Here is a 21,726-nt window from a genome sequence, read left to right on the forward strand (position 1 = left end):
ACACATTTACACTGGTTCTACGATTCTAGAGGGGTAGCTTTAATAAACTGTTGCAACAAAAATAAACAGGAGTCGTGTTTCGGGTAGCTGGCTATGTTGGCCTGCAATAGAACAGCAGGATCTGAGCCCACTGGTACCTTAGAGACTAATAAGATTTCAGTGTATCAGCTTTTGAGAGTTAGAGCTCCCTTCTTCAGATATGAGTAGAAATTGACATCCCTGCGCCTTTCAATCCCAGCCAGAAGATGGGAAGGTTGTTACAAGGAGGGGAGTCAGGATGCGAAGGTCCAATGCAGCTTGGTTAGAAACCAACAAGATTTTCCAGGTATAAGCTTTTGAGAATCAAAGCTAAGTTTCTATTCCAGTGTAAGCTTTATGGACCAAAGTCCATTTTGTTAGGTACCCTCCTATCAAGTCCAAGGCCTGGTAAGGACATGCAACTAGGCAGCTCCCAGTGACTGCTGCCTAAGCACTGAGCCCGTTTCCATTTATCAGCATGGATAAAATAATTATAATAATAACAACAACATTCAATTTATATCCCACCCTTCAGGACAACTTAACGCCTACTCAGAGCGGTTTACAAAGTATGTCATTACTATCCCCACAAAAATCACCCTGTGAGGTGGGTGGGGCTGAGAGAGTTCCTAGAAGCTGTGACTGACCCAAGGTCACCCAGCTGGCTTCAAGCAGAGGAGTGGGGAATCAAACACGGTTCTCTAGATTAGAGTCCTGCTGCTCTTAACCACTACACCAAACTGGCTCTCTCTGTCTCCAAAAGCCTTTCTCCATCTGTTGATTTGGTTTGCCATGCAACAGATTTAAAAGCCTTGGTTAAAGGTATGCTAGAAAATCATCAGAGGGCTGAATGTGGTGCCTTCCATGAAGATAGTTTCAGGTGGTGGGTAGCCATGTTGGTCTGTAGTGCAATTGCTGTGTGTGAAATCTCTAAAAAAAATGACCAGCAACACCACACACTGTAGCTTAAACTGAATTCACACAGGTCAGATTCTTAAATGCTTCTCAGCTCCTGAAAGGCACTTTGAAATGCACTTATGTTGGTTATTATAAACCCTTGGATGATGGCTAAACAGCAGGAAATGGTTGATTTACAACCACATTTTTACCTTCCTGCCCCTTACCATGCAGGAGTGACTTCCATCTTAGTGTTTATGCAAGTGCCTTTACATGGATAGTAAAAAGTCTAGTAGCACGTTTAGAACTAACCAACTTTATCATAGCATAAGCTTTCGAGAACCACAGCTCTCTTTGTCAGATGCATCGTCAACTTTCGAGAACCACAGCTCTCTTTGTCAGATGCAACTGACGAAGAGAGCTGTGGTTCTTGAAAGCTTATGCTTCGATAAAGTTGGTTAGTCTTAAAGGTGCTACTGGACTCTTTACTATTTTGCAATTACAGACTAACATGGCTAACTCCTCTGGATCTATTTACATGGATAAACTCTACAAAATGCAGACAGGTTTTCCCTTCCCAGAGTTTTCCCTTCTGGGGAACGAATTGAAGCCTGAAGAATGATTAAGATGAAACCTCATACTAACATTTCATTGGGGCATCCCTTCACCCCCCAAAAATCAGAAAATGAGGTCAAATCCAGGACCAGAAATAGAGGCTGTTCCATATTTTCTAGGAATGCCTCAGGCTAGAGCACTCCTGTTACCCAACTCCATAGCTCCTCCATTTTAGGTTCCCCACACATTTCTTCCTTAGATTCCATTAACAACCTCCTACTACCCCACAGCCGTCGCCATTATCCCCCTGCCCCATCCTATGATCTAAACTGCATTCACTGCCCCATCTCTCTTTCCCCACAGAGCTATTCTCTTGGCCCCGCCAGTTTGATGCCTCACGGGGGCTTGTTGGGCCCCCATTTTCCTGCCTCTTTTTTTCTCCCTCAGCTCTGAGGTAGGAAAAGCGCCTCACGAAAAGGGCAGGAAAGGGGGCCAGTGAGGCGGGGAGGGAAAAGAAAACACTTGCCTTTAGTTTTCAGGGAAGCAAACCTATCAGAACAGAAGGGTTAGATTACATGTATGGATGAAATTATGACATGTGTGATTTTTAGCAAGCTAGACACCAAGCAAATTAATATGAGTGCAGTCCTTGAGGGGGGCAGCTCCTCACAAGAAGAAGAAGCTGTTCTCATGTAGGGGTTCCTTCTGGCAACCCCCTTTTAACACTGATTTTTCAAGTATGAATTTCTCTATATTACATATTCCTCCACCCTGGAGAGTGAATGCATACATGTCTCTATTTATGACAGACTGTCCCTATTTTCTGATAATGGTGCTTGATAAGTTCATTGTCCTATTTTGCCTTGCGGATAAAACTGGATCTAACAGGATGCTTCTGAATGTGCATGATTTTTAATACAGTAAATAAGTATTCAAATCTCTCAAATCCTTGTCCACAGAATGCAGCAATGGAGCATAAAAATGAAAGACTCGTAGGGTTGCCAGGTCCAGGTTGGGAAATTCCTGGAGATTTTGGGGGTGGAGCTTGGAGAGGGTAGGGTTTGGGGAGAGGAGTCTGCAGATGACACACAACTCTGCATCTGCTTTCCATCTAATTCTGAGGAGGCAATGGAAACCCGTAATCAGTGATCTGAGGAGTTAAAAGGCTGAATGTGGGTTAATAAACTGAAACTTAATCCAGACAAAAGTGCTGTTTGTTGATGCTGTAGTGTTAGATGTACTGCTTGTTCTCAGTGCAGTTACCACTTGGTAAGCTGTCAATGAGGAAGACTAGGCTGACAGAGACACAAAGCAGGGCATGGTTGCTGCTAGCCCCAACTGCGTGGGGTGCACGGTGGAGTTGATGAAACTCCTATCTCAGCAACTCCACCATGCACCCTCATTTTTAGCCTTTTGAAAATTTTGGACAGGTTCAGCACACATGTTCATTTCTTCTAAACAGATGTATACATAAACCTCTCCATGTTTTAGAAGAACGACTATAACTTTAAAGTTAATATAGCGGAGGGGGGCTTCTTCGTGTATTGTTCTGAACAGAGGATTTCAGGAAAAGTACTAATAATTTTAAGAGCTCTTTTAATTTGCAAACTACTGTTCAATCCTAATTCTAACAACAGTTGATAATTATTTATTTCCACATGCAGGGCTTTTTTTCAGCTGGAACGCGGTGGAACGGAGTTCCGGAACCTCTTGGAAATGGTCACATGGCTGTTGGCCCCACCCCCTGATCTCCAGACAGAGGGGAGTTTAGATCGCCCTCCACACCGCTGGAGCAGCTTGGAGGACAATCTAAACTCCCCTCTGTCTGGAGATCAGAGGGCAGGGCCAACAGCCATGTGACCATGTTCACCGAGCGTGATTTAAACTTTTAAAAACTTCCCCTTTGTTCCAGCTTACCCAAAGTGACATCATTGGCCCTGGGAGCATGCGTGCTCCCCACCTCCCACCAAGAGTTGCCCCCTGTGCTGGCAACCCACTGATTTCCACCACCTCTTTTCCCAGAAAAAAAGCCCTGTCCACATGTATGTCTAGAAATTGCAACTGAAATGCAGAGGCTGACCAAGAGCCACTCAAGTCTATGCTGATGAGGAATTTGAACTCCAATCTCTCTAATATGTGGTATAGTGGTTACAGTGTCAGACTAGGATCTGGGAGACAAAGGTCCAAATCTTTGCTCTGCCATGGAAGCTTCTTGGCTGACCTTGGGTTAGTCACACACTCTCAGCCTAACCTCTTCCAGGGTGGTTGTGCAGATAAAATAGAGAAGAGTAGAATGATGTAAACAGCTTTGGGTTCCCATTGGCAAAAAAGGTGGGGTATAAATTAATAAATAAAAAACCGGTTGAAACACTGAACATCTCAATATTTTCAGCCTATTTCGAATATTAGATGCTGGTTCTTTTCCTTAAAGTATTTCTCTCTGTCTTCCTGACACTCAGATGAAACCAGATATAAAAAAATAAACCTGTTGAAATTGCACTCAAATATATTGCCAATATACCTCAGGTAAGAATTATAAGCCAGGTATTCTTTTGGTAGTACTTCATAAACTTTGAATTCTACAATGTGAGACTGGCAAGGGATAGCACAAGGAAGGAAATGCCAACATCCTAGAGTTAAATCTGTAGAACTCTGCAGCCAGGAAAGAAAGTAAGAGTGCTTAAATGAGAGAACGGCTGATTCCGCACACATTGGATAATGCACTTTCAATGCACTTTATCAATCATTTGAGGTGGATTTTTTGTTCCGCACACAAAAAAGTCCGTTCCAAGTGATCTATAAAGAGGATTGGAAGTGCATTATCCAACGTGTGCAGAATCACTCAACATCATGCTAACGGATGCTTAGGGGGTATTCAGAAGAACTGCTGAACAGATCCTCAGAACATGTCTATCCACCAAGTAATACACTCCTCAGCCCAATGAACCAGCCGTTTCCTGTGACATGGAAGTTACATTTCACCCAATTTCTAATGACCAGGGGCTATTTCTGGTGGGGGTAAGATCAGTTAAAGGACTAGTTAATAACCAATCTGAACAAAAAGTTAATAATCATGGTGGTCCCCATTTGCCAACTGAGCAAATTAATTACAATAACTAATCCTGATAAGAGAGACAGATAAATATGGAAGAAGGCAAGCTGGTTAATCATCAAAGAGAATTTCAGTAAAATCAGCAAGCACTTGAAGATTAAAATTCACCAAGGTTCTCTATTCTGTATATCTCACAGGCTTTGGCAATCACTGTCTCAGAGAATTCCTCTGTCCGAGAACTGAGTTTGTTTTGGGGCTGGGGAGGACATATTTTGTTAATGTTTATATATTTATTTAGAAAATTCCTAACAATTTTCAGGGGGAGAAGAATAGGGAGAGAACTAAAACCAGAATACAATTAAAACAACAATAAAATTGACCAAATTACACACTAAGTGTGTGCTGGAGGTTGGGGGAGGGATGGGGTGGACAAGGCCAGGCACGTTAATCAGTAAAAGCCAATAGGCATATTAATCATAAAATTCTTGCCTAAAGTATTTAAAGGGGCCTATATACCAAATCTGGCAGGCGTCACTATGAAATTGGTTCCATAAAAAGGCCAACAAAATGAGACAGGTGGCCCAACCTAACAGAAGATGAAATTATCAGAAGATTCTCTCTGTTAAGGCAAAAGAATGAATCCTTCATTCTGCATGATCCATGACTATGCTCTCCCACGATCTTCTCTTATCCCTTTCTACATTTGATTACATCATTTCTTCTTTCTTCCATCCCACCTGAGGAGTTGACTACCTGGTTGATCTCATCCATTTTTTCCATATCTCCTGACTGTATCCTTTTCTGACTTCTGATTGTCATCTTCCCTGTCATTATCTCATCTCCATCATGTAAAAAGCTATCATTCTCTCCTGGCTCTATCACTTGGGAAAGGGGAGGGGGGATGCTCTCCAAATTGTTCCACCCTCTTGCAAATTCCTTGTGGCCTCCACCTTGTGACACCATAATCACCGAGTGGCCATGCCACCTAGAATGCAAAGGGACCCATGTGCTAGTCCGCATCTCCCTAAGTAAGCCATAGCCATCAAATGTGACTGGATAAGAAGAGGAGCTCTACATTCTTCAAATGACTGTATCTCCTATTCCCCTTCGTTCTCTTCCTAGGTGTGGACATTCCAGAAGGGCCAGATAGAGCTACTGGTCTCTTTCTACAAAAGCAATGCTTCAGAAATGGAGTGAGCCCTGCAGCAAGCTCACGAGAAACTGACTACTCAGGAAAAGTGAGGCATGCAGGTTGTGTTCACATGAAAGGAAAATAGCGGGTCATGTCTTCAGGAGTTAGTCCAAGAAAGCAAATCTTACTTTTTCACAGTTCTCACGCGCTTTATGTAACAGAAGTTGACCCTGAATCACATCAGTGACATCTGAACCGCGTCAGTGAAGACCCATGAAGTATCATTGAGTTCTCTTTATAAGTATTAAAGTTCATTTCAAGATTTTTTAGATTTTAAAAACATGAAAAAAACCTTCATTACCCAGCTACCTCACCTGTGAAGTAGCATAAAGAGGACAAAGAGAGAACAGGTAGTGAAAGTGAATTTATTTTCTACTCCGAGGGTGGAGCTGCTCTCTCTTGTGGACTGAGGCACCCTGGTAAGGGATAGAGCAGGCCCTGTCTTAGGTTATAATGAACGAGCACCTTGGGGGCAGAGGCTCTCGCTCTCTTTAAAAATGTACTCCATACGGTTGCTCCATTCTAATATTATTTTTTCCCTATTAAGAGACTAGAGCATGTTTATCATTAGTAAAACAGATGAGTTGCTCAGGACCCAGAGGTAATTCCTCTGTTTTATCAGTCTACCTGTCTTGTCCCCTCTTCACTGCTTAGGGAACTAGGGGTAACAGGGAATGAGAATAAGGAGCTAAAAAGGAAATAACCAGGAGCTGTTTGCTGGAAACAAATAACTTTCTGTGATTTGATGTCTAATGCCCTCTGCTGGAGGAAATGAGTCCTGCTTGATGGTGCATTTATAAAGAAATGGAAAGCAAACTGTATGCGCATCTGTGTCCTGTAAACCCTCTACTTTCTCTCTGTAGGCTTCTCCAAGGCACCACCATGGAAACAGGTCAGATTATGTGTTCTGCCTCATTTAGACATTCATCAGGAGGCGCTGAGGGTGCATGACATGTAGACAGTGGGGGCTATTCATTCCAAAACGGGGGCTGAGGGCATAGGGTGACTGATCTAAGGGAGAAAAAAAAGGCCCGTGTCACTTGTGTTTTGACTGAAAACAACCTATTTTAATTTGCTGCAGAAACAGTACCTCAAGGCCAGTTGCCATCACACACACACACACACACACACACCCCCATCACAGACAGGTAGGAAGACGGAGCCCTATTACGTAAGTCACATAATTATTTCCTTGAGTAACTCAGCAGTGTATCTTTGGGGAAACGAGCATGTGAGTGCGTATGTTATGACCCTACAGATGCAGAATCAAACATATCCTTGCTCGAAAGAGCAAAAAAAATTGTCTGCATATGTGCACATGATATACACATATGAACATACACCCAAATATTCCTCTGTAAAAGCCATGGTAGAACTTTTTGACTCACAAATGAATACTTATTGTCTTTCCTCATCTGTGGTTTTGCAAGTTGCCTTATAATTAACCCAGACCAGAAGGTGTTTCTAATAGAGTGAATAAACTGCTATGTTCTGCAACAATCCACTATTTTATTCTTTGCAGTTAACACCCTGGCTTAGCTTTCAGCATTCCAGCAGTGGTCAGGTAGGCATGCAAGAAAATTAATGTTCTTTGGTTGTGGGTAATGGTAAAGGTAAAGGTAGTCCCCTGTGCAAGCACCGAGTCATTACTGACCCATGGGGGGACGTCGCATCACGTTTTCTTGGCAGACTTTTTTTACAGGGTGGTTTGCCATGGCCTTCCCCAGTCATCTACACTTTACCCCCAGGAAACTGGGTACTCATTTTACCGACCTCGGAAGGATGGAAGGCTGAGTCAACCTTGAGCCGGCTACCTGAACCCAGCTTCTGCCGGGATCGAACTCAGGTCGTGAGCAGAGCTTTGACTGCAGTACTGCAGCTTACCATGCTGTGCCACAGGGCTCTTGGTTGTAGGTATTCTAACAAAAAAAAATCCAGAACTTGTTCAGAATGGCAGAGGGATTTCAGATTTTATTTTTTTAAGAAAAGTAAAATTCTAACCCTCCCGAGTTGTACAAAGAGGGGGGAAATGCAAATATATGGCTGTATCCTATTTAAAAATTTAAGATCTAGGATGGGGGAGAAGAGATTCAAGTCAGTATAGGAGCTGCCTTATGCAGCAACTGTGTCATTATGGCTGAGTGCATCCTGCCATAGTATTCTTCTTGCAGTGATCACGCCTGCATCCTCTGTCCAGTTCTTTAACAGCAGAACAAGACCAGGACTCCAAACGTTGCAACTTCTCGTTACCTATCTTAAAACACACTGGGTGAGCGTGTGTGCAAATTATTTTAAATGTTTACCTTTATTCCCAACACAAAATTGGGATTTCTAACCGGAGATTCTACTCTTCCAAATCTAGATTTCTTAACAGATCTCATTTGTCGGTCCCTCCTTCCACCAATTAGGACGTGACTGTTTGTGCCTCTGTATCCCGTAGTCACTCTACTTCCATGGACTCTTCTCTTGCGAGTGAATCACCCATCAACCTTTCAAGTAAGTCCCCCCTCACCTCTCTATCCTTTTCCCAGGAAAGGAGATGATGTTTTGAAACTCATAGTGGGGAATCTCTCTTTTTTACCTAGCATGCTACAGGGCCATCCAGATTACTCGGGCATGATTCCAGCTGACTACAGTAATGGTAAGAAATACTGGAAGCAGATTTCAAACTCAGCTTGTTTAGACTTGCTGCAAAGTGTACAAGACCCCACAAGATGGCAATACAGAGCCGGAGATAAGAGAATGCGGGCTGAGACAAAGCTTTGGAGCCAAGGAGCACAAACTATGGCTTACAGGTGTAAGATGAATTATTCAGAGATGCAACTAATGTAAATTATACGTTCCACATAGTGTACAAACGATGTACACTGATTGCTTGTTGAACTCTATGGAGCAGCCTGCCTGAGGAAGTTGGGACAGCCCCCAACTCTCCTGGCCTTCCATAAACTATGCAACACTGAATTATTCAAAAGGGCTTTTTACGTGTCTGTTTTGGTCATCTTGGGAGAGTCACATTTAAAATTCATAGAAACAGAACTCTATAAATAATCAAAACAAGGGAAAGCAAGCAGGGATGAATCAGAAGTTAAGTGGCATATAGTGGCTTAGTAATTCTCAATTTCTCAAATCAGTTCCTACTGTGTAGAGGCCTTGGATTGTAAAAACCAGATATAACATGTTCACAGTTCACACAAACTATATCCTCTAGGTTCACTCATGGGCAACCAACAGGGGCAGTGAAATCCTGGGGTGTGTGTGTGTGTGAAAGTGCTCAGTGAACTGACGAGTTACCCTGGCATATCCAGACTTACACTAGAGTAACCTCCCCTCTCCTCACAATGGCATCTGGCCGTGGCGCCTATCCGCTGGTACCTGGCCACAGTGGCTGCACATGGGCATAAATGTGGCACTTCTGTGCTGGCAGCCTGGCCGGTGAGTTAGTCGGCTTCCCAAGACATTTAGGGCGTGGCCACACCCTCAGCAGTTGCGGAAAATTATGCTGCGAAAAACGGCAGCGTATCCCATTGGCGTCCACTGTATGGGGAAAACTTTTGTCTGCTCCCCCCATACCTTGCCCTGCCCTGGCTTGGGGGGGGGGGCACCACAGATGGCTCTCATTTTCCAATGCTGCATGTGGGGAGTGAGGTTGATGCGGGAAGAGGTGTGGGTGTGAAGCAATGACCTGGGATCTCTGGGGCTCCTCCACCGCGAGGCCAGACCACCCTCCTTTTTGCTGTTTGCAGAGACAGGGATGGACTCCAGGCCTGTGGTGCAGGGGGTGGTATGACGGTCCCCGGAGCAGCTTCTCTGGTCCCATAGGCTGTCATTCCACTTGGGGGGCAGGGGCCTTCTCCCAGGACCGGAGCACGGCTTTCAGGGTCCACCCTGCCTCCTTGCATCATTTTTATGATGCACTGACGAGTTTCAATGGAGCTGCCGCAGGTCGATGGGTATTTGTCACTCCCATCCCAGCCAATGGGCCTTCCAGCCTCTTCTGTGGTTTCCAGTGGGCATTCCCGTCATTCATTTCAGAACCCGCTCCCCACTTGTCTCTAAGGAGCTGCCTCACCGAGTCTTGGGGGGCTGTGGGTGTGACCCTTGCCAGGTCCCGCCGCCTTTCTGGTCTTACTTTTCAAGGAGAGGGGTGCATGTTTCTTGGAGCAGCAGTGGGGTGGGTGGGTTGCAAGCAAGCAGTGCTTCCGCTGCCAGCCTGGCCCTTACTAAGAACAGGGGTCGGGCAAGCGGGTGGGCACCTTCATTGTTCCTCCCCCCACGGAACAAGGCTCCTCTCGAGGCAGATGCCTCTGTTGGGATGTGGCAAGGGGGTCTTTCTGCCCTGTGCACCTGCTCTCTGAGGGGCAGAGGAGTAGCATTGGCAACTGGTGACGGGAAGCGTGGCCCAGCCCATGGACTGGCTACATCTTTCCCTGCCACTCACAGTGCTGTCCACTGCAGCCGCCAGGCATTCCCTGGGCAACTACGGAGCATTCTCTCCTGGCCGCGCCACAGGTATGCAGGTGTGGGGCCACCGGCACCTGGCAGGCCTCAGAATAGTGCTGTTAGTTTATGGGTTTAGAGAATCCTGATATTATTTATGGCTGGAATTTGAAGACAGAAGAAAACAAAAGGCCCACAGTTTTGCCTGTTCTCATTTTTCTGGAATTCGAAGTTGACATTGCTCTAGAATGAAAAACAGATATAAAATGGTACAGGTTATCTGGAAAGAAGGTGCCTGAATCTAAGACCATACAGCTGTAGCACTGAAAAGAGTACCTAGCTTCTTGAAGGAGGAATTAAAGAATTCGCTGGAAGAAGGAAGACAAGGCAGACACGGAGAGAGATCCATGGTAAGAGAAAAAAAACCTAGATTTGATTTTTACTTCTTATTATAAAGAGGGGTAGTAACATCTCTACAATTCAAGACAGAAGAACAGAACAACTGGATTCTAGAGCAGGGACAGGCAACTATGCTTGGAAAACTGCATGGTGGACCATTTTGCTCCATGCCCAGGGCCAGTTCTCTGCCCAAGCAACCAAAGGGAAGCCCATGCGACTCTGACAGCACAACTGGAGCCAGCAGCATGGAAGGAGGTGGCAGGCCTGGAACCTGAAGCGGTGCAGGTACCAACCACGTTGAAGGCAAACCACTGAGGCTTGCGCCTGACATGGATTGCTGAGTATAACCCTCATCTCTTCCCCTCTCCTCCCGTTTGCCAACACACCAACATTTCCGCAGGTAGATTTTGCTTTCCCCCCACAGGACTTGGGCCACAAAGCCTGCCTCTCTCTTTTCAAGAGGAAGAAAAAGATGTGGAATCTGCAAGGGGACTGAACAGAGTGTAGCCTAAACAAGTGTTGTCTTTCCAGGTTCCAGAAAACTGCTGAAGGGGTTCATAATAGGGATTCCGGATCCTGAAAAATTGTTGGAACCTTCCCCAACAACCTTTTCTGAAGAGATCTAACCACTGAGAGGAAGGGACGGGACAATGCTTTTACTTAAGGTCTAGAAGGCTTAAAAGGAAAAGACAAGATTCTAGAGCCTGAAAAGGGCCCAAATTTTGTATTTTGGAGCAGGGACAGTGGCAAGAACTTGACAGAGTAGGACCTAGCTCTAAACAGCTTTGCCAACTTATTCTCTCCCCTCCCTCAAAGCATCCTAGAAGCCCACCGTCTCTAATTTCCACACTGTATCCTACATAGTCCAATCCTCATCATCTTCCTCATCAACATCATCTTCTTCTTCTTCATAGTCTTCATCTTCCTCTTTTAACATAGCAGCCGCCATCTCCTCGTCTTCCTCATCCTCATCGTCCAAACATACCTCCACTTCACAGGGTGCGGGCGAACGTGAGTGGAACCACTTCATCACCTGCTCAGCCTCCATGCCGGATTCCTGACAAAGTAGAAACAAGTCATTATCCTGAAGCTGCTGATGGGCCGCCCAGTACCGCTCCAACGGTCTTGTGTCTGGATGAGCGGCTTGGAGCGGGTGAAGAGGCAACGACTGGAAAGGCTCTGAACTCTGTCCTGCATTGTCCCGAAACCATTTCAGTTGACCATGTTTGAGGGCATAGCGAGTGTCTCCAAACCACTGGATGATCTCTGCCCGCGGCAGCCCAGTGACCTGCTCCAGGTGGTGATAATCCTCTCTCCTGGCCCACTGGCAATGGAGGAAGAAAGATTTTAACATGTCCAGCTGCTCCTTTGTCTTTCGCCTTGGTTTGCGCAAAGTATCCGAGAAGCTGCCGGAAACGTGCTGCTGGTCACGTGCAGGGTACTGATGGTTTGGGGGGTTGGGTGATTCATCAGAAGCAGCCATAGACGATGATGGGGTGGCTTTGACAGAGGAGCACGCGGGAGGATTCGCTGGGTGATGTCTGCCATTCACAGCTGCCGGGGTGGGTTCAGATGGCTGTGGAGAGGCTTTGGCGAGGCCCCCAACCGTTGTGTGCGAGTTGTGGAATTTATAATCCGGGCTGGTGGTTGTGGCGGGTAAGTAAGCAGTGGGAAAGGTCTCTTTGGTATTATGATGAAAAGAAGATCTGCAGTTCTCCTGAGCTTTTCTAGGATGGGACAAGCCATTCCCCCTGAGTTCCCAGATATCCTGACTGATTCTCCCAAGTCCCTTTGTCCCCTGGGCTGTGCTGCAATGGCTTGAGGAAGTTACAGCACACTCTTGCTGGTGCTCCTCATATTTAATGGGATGATGGAGAGGGACAGGGGCCGGCTGGTGGTATTCCTGGTTTTTGTAAGCCTGATGAGAAGAGTCGCCATCACTCCCAGCAAGCAGGCAGCTGAAATGAAGCTGGTCCTGATGATAAATGAGGCGAGCCCGAGTCTCTTCGATCTCCTCAGCACTCCAGCTGATGCCGCAGCGGAGCCGTTGGGCCATGAACCAGGCCTTGACCTTCTCCATGTGCAGTCCATGACGCAGGCAGAGCAAGGCCAAGTCAGAAAGGCTGGGGTACGGGAAGTAGCTGAACGTCTGCAGCAGGTGCTGGTTGCCGTCCAGATCGCTAGTCTGTGCCGCTTGCGTCCACACCAACTGGAGATCTTCAGAGATGGGGGGCAAGCAGATCAGATTTGGAGGCGAGCCAAGGAAACCTGGGGCATCCTTATTTGGGGGCATGACTACCGTTGTCTAGAAGGAGGCTTTTGTCTTCGGGAATTGGCTTCAGTTGCTCAAAACAGCTGAAAAAGAAAGAGAAATGACAAAACTGATAGAAACGTGAATTGAGGGGGGCAACAGAGAACAGGTGAGATAACTATGCAAATAACTATTCAAGAGGGGGTTTTGCACAGAAAATAGAGCTACACTGTAGCAAAATGATTCATAAAAAAAAGCTTGGAGTGAAGAGTTAGGGACTGTAGACTACACCACTGTATTTAGTTTGTACTATCCGTTGCTGTAAATTACTACTATGTAATTTTTGCATTGTTTAGTGCGTCATGTTAATACTTATGTTCTGCTTCACCACAGTCTCTGGTCAGTTCCAATTTTATGCAAGTCAAATCCTATTGCATTGGCTATCGGATGTCCCATCCTGTTCCTCATATTGATTTATTCTGTGTAATCTGGCCTGACTCAGTAAAAAAAGTGGAACATAAATTCTGTAAATAACTAGCAGGGCAACAAAGGGGGTGAAAATGGCAACAAAGGATGTGGGGAAATAAAGATATCTGATGTCTTAGGCCTCCTGACCCAGATGGTAAATCTACGGTTGGGCTGTATCATTTATAACTGTAGGTGATAAACGATGAGGCAGCTGAAGACGTTTTTATTTACAACTGCTTTTAATTAACTTTTGTGTTTATGTCTGTACGGCAGTTGCCAGCCTGAGACTGGGTCTCGAGAAGAAAATGGCTGAACTTTGAAGGGGCTGTTCTCGGGAGGGCTCTGTGCTTAACCCCCTAGATTTCACACAGCTCTAATGCTAATTAACAGCTTAACCCTGATTGGTTCCTGTGTTGCCGGGTGATTCAGTGAGGTCTGGAAAAGATGGCTTCTCGGTTCACTCAGTTAAAATGGAAGATGCCAGACGAAACATGCTTACTATGTGTTTGTGCTGTGTCAACCGAGTACAAGGGAGATGGCTCACTATGTAATGGATGGGTGAGAGATGCAGCTATGGAAACCACTAAGAGATGCCTAGTTAGCTAGCATTTAAGTTTAGACAGACAGGTTTTAGTATTTAACAACTGAGGATTTCCTGTTTTATTGCTTGTTGCCTGTTTTGTGGAGACACTCCATTAATAAACGTATCTTTTATTAAGCTGAAGTCTGGAATTCATGTACACCCTAGACGTGAACCAGAGACTGGAAATCATGGCCTTTGAGAAAGGGAGATTTCAGTCTCACCTATAAATCGTGCCGCATTCTGCCTGCCTGGTCTCTGGAGTGGCTGTGGGTCAGCGCTAAGAGCTGGGAGGTGTGAAGTGTGGGTTCGTGTAATGTTCACTGCCAGTCCTAACCTGTGTTATTGGAAATTGTTTTCATTCATTTTATTATTGTTATTTTATTTATATTGTAAGCCACCTTGAGCTCCTGCCAGGCAGGAGGAGGCTCATATAGGTTTTAAGCAAATGAATAAATAAATGGCGAAATGCTCCTCTGTTGGGAGGGAAGCCCAACTCAAAGAAAACCAAGCAGCAGAGCGAAGTATGACTTGCCCTCACATTCAGCCTGACCTTGTACTGCTCCAAGACAAATTTACCACCTCAGTGAGAACTTGGCCTCACTTGTGGCCCATTGAGTTTTGAAAGATTCTTCTTCCACCCCCCGTTTTGAGAATATTTGCCATTTTTCATGACCATGTAGGACAGCCAAAACAGTTCCCAAATTACTCTCTCAAAAAGATAAAGTGATTCTTCTAAATAATAACTTTATTTGGAACTTTACTTAGTTGTTGGCAACTTTGGGGGAGGACAGAGGACATGGGAAGAAGAGAAGAAAGAAATGACAGTTACCTTCCTTTCTTAGCTAAATTCTAAACACAGCCCTTCAAGTTTCTTCCTACTGTTTGTGGGAAAATGAAGTAATCTGGATTTGGGGGGGTTATACTGGACACATGACATGTAAAGGGTCCTAGTTTTAGGTAGAAAAGTTAGGAATAATTATCTTCAGGTTCATTTTAGCCCTGAATGTATAGGTAAGAAAGGCCTTCATCAGGAGAGTCCTTCACAAGCTATTGACATAAATCTTTGTTTGCAGTAACCTATAATTGTGCCATCATCACAGAAGACAAGAGATTTCCTCCCACTCCCAACTTTTCCTAGTCATCCACAGAGACCCAATTTACCTGTTTATTGGTCTACAAATATTATTGTAGTACCACCCCTCTTTTTCACCTTCTAATGTACTGCTAGAGTCAAGCTAAGCTAGCAAGGGAAGCGGGTCTGTTGCCTCAAAAAGAGAGATTACCAGAGGAATTAAAAGTGCCAACAGATCAAACCTGATCTAACAAGACAAGCAATATTTGTACAATTTATTCTGTTCATATTCAACTGGTAGAACTAGGCTTTCTTGCTTGCCAACATTTTTTAACTTGCAGCAGGGAACGCTGTTTAGATGCACAGAAAGATGCTCTTACCTGGCATGAAGAGACCTCTGATCCGAAAGAAGCAGCCTCTCACCCTTTTAAAGGTGGTCACTTGCAGAAACATAGAAGATGGTGGTGAGCACAGCGCTAGAATTCAGGGTTCACAGCACTCTGTTCTCTTCCTGCAAGAGGGCAGGGCAGAAGGTAGGACATGGTGACAAGGTGCACGGACAAGTTGTGAAATCACTGGACAAAGATGTTTAACAGGGATACTGCACTACTGAGAATACAGCAAGTGTTGCCATTTCAAAGTAATATCTGAACAGTTTGAATAAAGGAAATATTATTAGCCCTCCTCTGCAAAGCAGATCAGACTCAAGCATTAACTCTAGAAGCAGCAGACATAAAAGGGTGGAGAGGAGTTTTTAAAATATGTATATGGTGTGTGTGTGTGTGTGTATAAGTGGCGGTAAGTATAAAGGGATGAACACTGGATCAAAAAAATCCCTACTTATTAATATATGCAGAATGGTTTTGAACTGTCTGAGACCAAGATTGAAAGAAATCTTGGGGTCACAGTGGATAGCTCAATGAAAATGTTGACTGTGTGCAGCAGCAATGAAAAAGGCAAACTCCATGCTGGGAATAATTAGAAAGAGGACTGAGAATAAAATAGCAAATATTTAATGCCCTTGTACAGAGGCTTGGCATGGCCTCATTTGGAATTCTATGTACAGTTCTAATCACAGTATCTCAAAAAGGATACGGCAGAGCAGGAAAAGTACAGAAGAGGACAAGCAAAATGATCAAGGGGGTTACAGCACCTATCCTATGAGGGACTGGGCCCTTTTAGTTTAGAAAAAAAAATAATAAAGGATAATATGACCTGCCATGCAATCCTAGGAAGAGTTACGCCAGTCTAAGCCCACTGATTTCAACGGCCTTAGACTGGAGTAACTCTTCTTAGGATTGCACTGATGGGTTTCTAAAATCAAGCCTGGGGCAGAGTGGATAGAGAGGGCTTTATCTCCCTTTCCCATAACAACAGAACTTGGGAGCAACCAATGAAGTTAATGGGCAATAGTACAGGACAGACAAAAGGAAACACTTCTTTACTCAATGAGTAATTAAATTGTGGAACTCTCTGCCAGTGGAGGTAGTGATTGCTATCAGCACAGATGGCTTTAAAAAGGGGTTAGAGGACCATCAACAACTAGTCATGGTGATTAAAGTGAACTTCCATATACAGAAGCAGTAAATTTCTGAAACTCCAAACTTCAAGGTAACTAGTTGCTCACTGTGTGAATCAGGATGCTAGACTAGAGGGGCCCCTGGTCTGATCTAATAAATATTTCCCGTGCTCAAGATTCATTCAAGGGTCCAGACAGAAATTTGCACAGGGCTTGAACTAAAAAGAAATACTTTACAGATTCGCGGCAGTTGCGTGGTGTGCCTTTCAGCTCCCCAGCCCGTTCCAAAATTCTGCTTTTGTCCAAGTTTCCAGGCATCCTCTAAATCCCAACCCATTTGTTCCCTTCTCGTTTCTCCGAGCCATTAAACTCAAAAGCCGTTCTGCGACAGGACGCCTGGCAAACATCTTTTAAGGCGACAATCGCACACCTCAAGAACTTAAAAACCGGGCGGCCCATCAATGCCAACCGACCCCCACTTAGCACCAACGCGCTATGTTAATCGGCCAGAGCAAATGGCCAAGTTTGCTCTCCATTTGTCCTGGAAACCGGCTGGCCCTTAATTAAAAAAAAGAGCAGCGGCGAAGCAATTAATGCCGGCGGAGACGCCTGCACAAAATCCGGCGTCTAAACAAACTGCGTTAAAGGAGGAAGCCATTCCGCCCCAGCTCCGAAGCGAAGCTTCTGCAAGTGGAACAGGCGAACCGACCCGGTCCTACGGCACTGCCGAGCAGCCCACCTGCCGCTCACAAAGAGCGGGGTTCTTGCACTGGGGCGGGGATGGGGAGTCTTAGGAAGAAAGCAGCCCTATGCACCCCCCCTCACCCCCCTGGAAAAACCCGACACTTCAGTCTCATCCCTTTAAATGTCCAGCATCCCGTTTAAACGCCCGATTTCCCCCAGCACCTTCTCCATTGGAACCCCCACTTACGCTCCCCGAGGGTGCACGCACTTCCATCCCCCTCTCCCTCCGCTAGACAGCCTCCTCCTCCTCCTCCACTTTAGGACTTTCCTTCCTTCTTTCTCCCCCCACCCCCCTGCAGTGCACGCTGGGAAACAGAGGGGAGAAGGCGGGGTTTCTCGGTGCTGGAGAGGCTGGCCCTTTAAGAGGAGCCGGACGCCTGGGTCCTCCGGGCTAACTTTCGCAGCCCCGTCTAGGTTCTCAGGCCGGATGGCTCCTTCGCCTCTTCTTTCTCTCCACCTGCTCTCATTAAACTGGCGGTCTTTTTAAAAAAATAAAAATAATAGATGGATCACAACTTGGAGCAGCGATACTGGGCTGCGTATTTCCAGCTTTTTCGCCTGCCCGAAGAAGAGGTCTTTCCCGTTTGCCCTCCTCCCTGTAGCCCTCGTCCCGTGTTATTTAGCCTTCACACGCGCTCAATAACGCACTTTCAACACTCTGCAACTGGATTTTACTGCGCGGTAAATGGGGAAACCCATTTGCAAACGATGGCGAAAGTGCATTATTCAGCACGTGTGAAAGCAACCTAAGACTATAATTATTTCCGCGCGTCCCAAGAACGACAAAGGACTTTTCTCCAGGGCCCAAGGGGGACCTCAGTTCCTCTTGCCCCAGCAGAAAGACTGGTAGGATCCTAGCCATTTTTATTAATTAAGACTATAATGTTCAGGTGATGCATCTACTATTAGACGAGTCAATCACAAGTGGTCTGATCCATTCATGGGGGAGACAGAATTTTGCTCAGCCACCTGGGCACAACCAGAACCTGTCCGAAAAACAAAGCGCAAATCCAAGCGATCAAAGGGAGTTCTTAGTCGTCGAATAGACAGAGAGGGGTTGTTTGGGCGCAGGGTGCCCTCTTGGGGCAAGTCCCACTTCTCTTCCCCCCCCCCGTCGTTTTCTCAGCCCCCACAAGGCTGGACAGCGAATTCAGGGCCATAGAGCCTTGAAGGGCGGTGTCAAACGGGCGGTGTGGCCTACCTCTCAAGAGAGTCGTGAAGGCAGAGGCCAAGACTGTCCAGTTTTGACACTTGGAGGTGGAACTGCTGCGCGCCTCCCCTGCCTCGACCTCTCTGCTGTTAATGTCGCTCCAGCAGCCCCTTTGCGCCGCAGTTTGGTTCCTCAACTACGGTTGCCAATTTCCGGGTTGGGAAATTCCTGGAGATTTGGGGGTGGAGCCTAGGGAGGTCAGGGTTTGGGGAGGGAGCTTAGCTGGGACTCGTGCCCCTCCGAAGCAGCCATTTCCTCCAGGGGAAGTAATCGCTGTGGCCGGGCAATCCGGGAGATCTCCAGGCCCCGCCTGGAGGCTGGCAACGCCACGGCCCAGCAGGTCGTGCGGCCCCGCCGCTGGGCCTGAGGTCTGCTCCGCCCGGCCAGGGGCCGAAGCCCGCCCCGGGCCCCCCAGCCCTAGTCCTCTTGCTCGGGATCTCCCGTGGAGACGCGCTTGCGCCTCCGCCGCGCCCCTTCCCTACCGCCGGGACTCGGACCCACTTTCCCCCCGCCCCCGACCCACGAGCCCCCCCCGCCCCCATGCCGCGCCTTCGCCCCTTCCCACGGCCCTCCGGCCAAGCTCCACGCCGCGCCAGGGCGCATTGTCTGGCGGCTCCTTTGTGCGCCAAGCGCGGCGCTCGGCGCGCGTGGGAAGGGGCGCGGAACCCGCCCGGGAGCGGCGGGGCGTGGGAAGGAGGCGGCGGCAGGCCGGGGAAGGGGCCCGAGGAAGCCCCGGCGAGGGCCGAGAAGGAGAGGCCGGAAGGGCAGCGAGCGAATCCGGCCGGGCCACTCACCCGCTGGGGCCTGCTCTCCGCCTGGCGCAGCCTGCCCGTGCGGCTCCCCGGCTTGGGGACGCCGGCGGGGCTCCCGCTGAAGCTGGGCTGGGCGGCACGGGTAGGCCCCGGGCCTGCCATTGGCTGGAGGAGGCGGGGGAGGGGGAGGGGGAGCTGCGAGCTCGGACGCCTGGGTCCGCCAGAGAGGACAGCCTGCCGGACGCCTGGGTCCGCCACAGAAAGGCGGCCAACCCAGCTAGCCGGACGCCTGGGTCCGCCACAGAAAGGCGGCCCAGCCAGCTAGCCGGACGCCTGGGTCCGCCACAGAAAGCCAGCCAGCTAGCCGGACGCCTGGGTCCGGCAGCTCCACCCCTTTACCTGAAAGTCCGGTCGGGCAGCTGCCGCGCACTCTGCACATGCTTAGAGGCGGCTTCGGCCCCATTGTTGCCTCACGCGTTCCAGAGCCCTGCGGGAGACCAGGCTCCTGCCCTGGATTTGCTGAGGGAGCGGGGTTCCATCTCGGGAAGGTGAGGGGGCCTAAGGGGGCCTCCTGGTTTTGGTGGCGTCCCTTTGAGTCGGGGCTAAGATAGGGTTGCCAACCTCCAGGTGGGGCTGGAGATCTCCCGGAATTCCAACTGATTTCCAGGCCACGGTGATCAGTTCCCCTGGAGAAAAAGGCTGCTTTGGAGGGTGGCCTCAAGGGTACCATTCTCCACCAAGCTCCCTCCCCAGGCTTCACCCCAAACCTCCAGGAATTTCCTTACCCAGAGTTGGCAACCCAAGCTAACTAGGATGGATTTGTACAAGGGGCTGCTTCCCCTGCAGGTGGAGCAGTTCTTCAGACCACCTGGTTGAACTGGGGCTGAAAAGGTGAAGCAGGAACACCCCCTATCCAAGGTCAGCTTATTTATTGATTTGATTTGATTTGATTTGATTTATACCCCGCCCTCCCCACAAATGGGCTCAGGGCGGCTAACAACATACATAAAATACATTGAAAATCACAAAACCATAAAATCAGTAATAATCTTTAAAAAGTCATTAAACTAGTCCAGGACCAGGCTATTTAAACAGATATTGAGAGTCCGTATATGGGCGTAATAGATGGGCGCTTCCTTCTCCCTCTTTGAATCGCTGCCTTGGAGAAAAGAGGCTCACAGTGGCATTCTGCCCATGCTTAGAGGTGCTCTTTTAAAACTACAGCAGACAACCACAGCTTTTTCTTCTCCGCGCCTTTTAAAGGGGCAGGTTGTTTTGCATGCTGTGTCAGAGAACCATTGGATCAGTTTCAGGTAGGTAGCCGTGTGGGTCCCCAGTCAAAGCGCAAGATCTGGGTCCAACAGCGCTTTAAAGATCACCTAGATTTCCAAGGTACAAGTTTTTGAAAGTCAAAGTTTATCCCTTGGAAATCTAGCTGGTCTTTAATGTGCTATTGGATCAGCTCCTGGTCTTCAGATTTCCATTTGGGAGTGCCATTCCAGTCTTCTTCCCGGAGATTTGATACCAGCTCCAACCAGCAACACTGACAGTGAAATCCTATGGAGACATATTCCAGTCTAAATTTATTGACTTCAATGGGCTTAGACTGGAGCAACTCACTATAGGATTGCACGACGAGTCACCTCTGCAGAGCATTTTACACTGTATGGAGAGAAGATGGCCTACGACGTGTTGTGTGCCTCTCCTTTTGTTTTAACATCCAGCCCATTGTTTGGTGTAATGTTGGCCCGTTCTAAGAAAAGGAGCTTTTGTTTTTTGGACTTTGCTACCTGCTAAAGCTCGGTGCTGAAAACAGGACTTGGCTCTGGTGGACTCTGGGCCATGCTAAGCTTCAATTCTTTGCTACCCAGAGTGGTGTAGAGGTTTAAGTGTCAGACTAGGATCTGGGAGTCCTGGGTTCAAATCCCCACTCTTGCCATAGAAATTTCCTGGGTGATCTTGGGCCAGTCCTACATGCTCAGTCTTGTTAGCAGTCATATGCTCCCTTACACTGAAAGAACCGGCATGCCTGTTTTAGACAATCTTTTCTCAAGGTATTAGCTGAATCCCGTTGGAGAAACAAAGCTGTAACGTCATCTAAGACCACACTTCACTGAGAAGTTCACTATGTTCCCGGTTTATATTCATCTCTGCAATTAAAAAAGAACTGGGCATGTTGCATTTATATCTTGGTCCAACATACCTATGGGACCGCCTCTCTCCTTATTTTCCTCCATGGCAGCTCCGCTCATCTGAACAGGGTCTCTTGCAGGTGCCAGCCTGTTCATGGGCAAAATCAACAGCAGCCCATACATGGGATTTCCCTGTGGTGGTCCCTACCCTGTGGAACGGCCTGCCTGAGGAGGTCAGGAGAGCCCCCACCCTCCTGGCTTTCCGCAACAATGCAAAACTGAATTATTCAAAAAGGCCTTTTTTCTCAGCTAAGAGGGTGGTATTGTAGGAAAGGGATCCCAGATGTTTCACTGAGTTAGAAACCATAGATTTCACCATTATGTTGCCTTACATATTATCTGTTGCTTTAAATATGTACTCCTATATCCTACCTGTGCTTTATGT

The 21,726-nt window shown here is 47.3% G+C and overlaps 1 protein-coding gene across 3 annotated transcripts; it reads right to left on the minus strand.

The window, feature by feature from the left end:
• Window positions 1–10,350: 10,350 nt before the first annotated feature.
• On the minus strand, window positions 10,351–19,399 carry HOMEZ (homeobox and leucine zipper encoding). 3 transcript variants are annotated; one of them, XM_054995679.1, is made up of 3 exons: window positions 19,192–19,399; window positions 15,305–15,435; window positions 10,351–12,905 (listed from the first exon to the last, which is right to left on the minus strand). In XM_054995679.1, the coding sequence occupies exon 3, from the start codon at window positions 12,841–12,843 to the stop codon at window positions 11,407–11,409; it is 1,437 nt and encodes a 478-aa protein (XP_054851654.1). In that variant the 5' UTR covers window positions 12,844–12,905; window positions 15,305–15,435; window positions 19,192–19,399; the 3' UTR covers window positions 10,351–11,406. The 3 variants fall into 3 exon arrangements, with proteins under 3 accessions (XP_054851654.1, XP_054851656.1, XP_054851655.1); XM_054995681.1 differs by lacking the exon at window positions 19,192–19,399 and adding an exon at window positions 18,389–18,559; XM_054995680.1 differs by lacking the exon at window positions 19,192–19,399 and adding an exon at window positions 17,375–17,441.
• Window positions 19,400–21,726: the final 2,327 nt, after the last annotated feature.

This window comes from Eublepharis macularius, chromosome 12 (assembly GCF_028583425.1).
Source record: "Eublepharis macularius isolate TG4126 chromosome 12, MPM_Emac_v1.0, whole genome shotgun sequence".
NCBI lineage: Eukaryota > Metazoa > Chordata > Lepidosauria > Squamata > Eublepharidae > Eublepharis > Eublepharis macularius.

Bases quoted from the DNA above. Each gene is read 5' to 3' on its own strand.
- HOMEZ (XM_054995679.1), bottom strand. From the start codon at position 12,843: ATGCCCCCAAATAAGGATGCCCCAGGTTTCCTTGGCTCGCCTCCAAAT.